This window comes from Micropterus dolomieu, unplaced genomic scaffold, assembly GCF_021292245.1.
Source record: "Micropterus dolomieu isolate WLL.071019.BEF.003 ecotype Adirondacks unplaced genomic scaffold, ASM2129224v1 contig_14792, whole genome shotgun sequence".
Taxonomy (NCBI): Eukaryota; Metazoa; Chordata; class Actinopteri; order Centrarchiformes; family Centrarchidae; genus Micropterus; species Micropterus dolomieu.
The window spans coordinates 1-1,440 of NW_025743778.1; the positions used below are offsets into that span (position 1 = coordinate 1).

Sequence of the window (1,440 nt, forward strand, 5' to 3'; positions counted from 1 at the left end):
AACCAGGACATACAGTTCACATTTCCATTCACTTTCAGAGAGCTGAATGTGCTGAAAGAGAAAAAGTACAGCTTGGTGGAACTTGTTCATCACTTCTTTCCTGAAACCAAAGAAGCAGGAATCTGCAGGTTTGAAGAGTTCCAAGTTGTGTTCATCTTTGACGGTCTGGATGAGTGTCGACTTCCTCTGGACTTCCACAACAATGAGGTCCTGACTGATGTTACAGAGTCCACCTCAGTGGATGTGCTGCTGACAAACCTCATCAGGGGGAACCTGCTTCCCTCTGCTCGCCTCTGGATAACCACACGACCTGCAGCAGCCAATCAGATCCCTCCTGAGTGTGTTGACATGGTGACAGAGGTCAGAGGGTTCAATGACCTACAGAAGGAGGAGTACTTCAGGAAGAGGTTCAGAGATGAGGAGCAGGCCAGCAGAATCATCTCCCACATCAAGACATCACGAAGCCTCCACATCATGTGCCACATCCCAGTCTTCAGCTGGATCACTGCTACAGTTCTGGAGGAGGTGTTGAAGACCAGAGAGGGAGGAGAGCTGCCCAAGACCCTGACTGAGATGTACATCCACTTCCTGGTGGTTCAGTCCAAACTGAAGAACACCAAGTATGATGGAGGAGCTGAGACAGATCCAGCACTGGAGTCCAGAGAGCAGGAAGATGATTGTGTCTCTGGGAAAACTGGCTTTTGAGCAGCTGCAGAAAGGCAACCTGATCTTCTATGAATCAGACCTGACAGAGTGTGGCATCGATATCAGAGCAGCCTCAGTGTACTCAGGAGTGTTCACACAGATCTTTAAAGAGGAGAGAGGGCTGTACCAGGACAAGGTGTTCTGCTTCGTCCATCTGAGCATTCAGGAGTTTCTGGCTGCTCTTCATGTCCATCTGACCTTCATCAACTCTGGTGTCAACCTGCTGGCAGAGAAACAATCAACCTCCTGGAGGTCTAAACTGTTCAGGTGCACATCAACATGTTTCTACCAGAGTGCTGTGAACAAGGCCTTACAGAGTCTAAATGGACACCTAGACTTGTCCCTCCGCTTTCTCCTGGGACTTTCACTGCAGACCAATCAGACTCTCCTACGAGGCCTGCTGACACAGACAGGAAGTGACTCAAAGACCAATCAGACTCTCCTACAAGGCCTGCTGACACAGACAGGAAGTGGATCAAAAACCAATCAGGTAGCAGCCAAGTACATCAAGAAGAAGATCAAAAAGACTCACTCTGCAGAGAAAAGCATTAATCTGTTCCACTGTCTGAATGAACTGAAGGATCGTTCTCTAGTGGATCAGATCCAACAGTCCCTGAGTTCAGGAAGTCTCTCCAGCGATAAACTCTCTCCTGCTCAGTGGTCAGCTCTGGTCTTCATCTTACTGTCATCAGAAAAAGATCTGGACGTGTTTGACCTTAAGAAATACTCTGCTTC

At 48.4% G+C, this 1,440-nt stretch overlaps 1 protein-coding gene across 1 annotated transcript in view; it reads left to right on the top strand.

Moving 5' to 3' along the window:
* Positions 1–3: 3 nt before the first annotated feature.
* Positions 4–1,440, top strand: part of LOC123967017 (NLR family CARD domain-containing protein 3-like) — a gene marked incomplete at its 5' end in the record, with an annotated part of 7,432 nt that continues 5,995 nt past the window's right edge. Inside the window, one exon of the mRNA XM_046043067.1 lies at positions 4–681. Within this exon, the coding sequence (XP_045899023.1) occupies positions 4–681 (678 nt within the window). The remainder of the gene's footprint in view (positions 682–1,440) is intronic.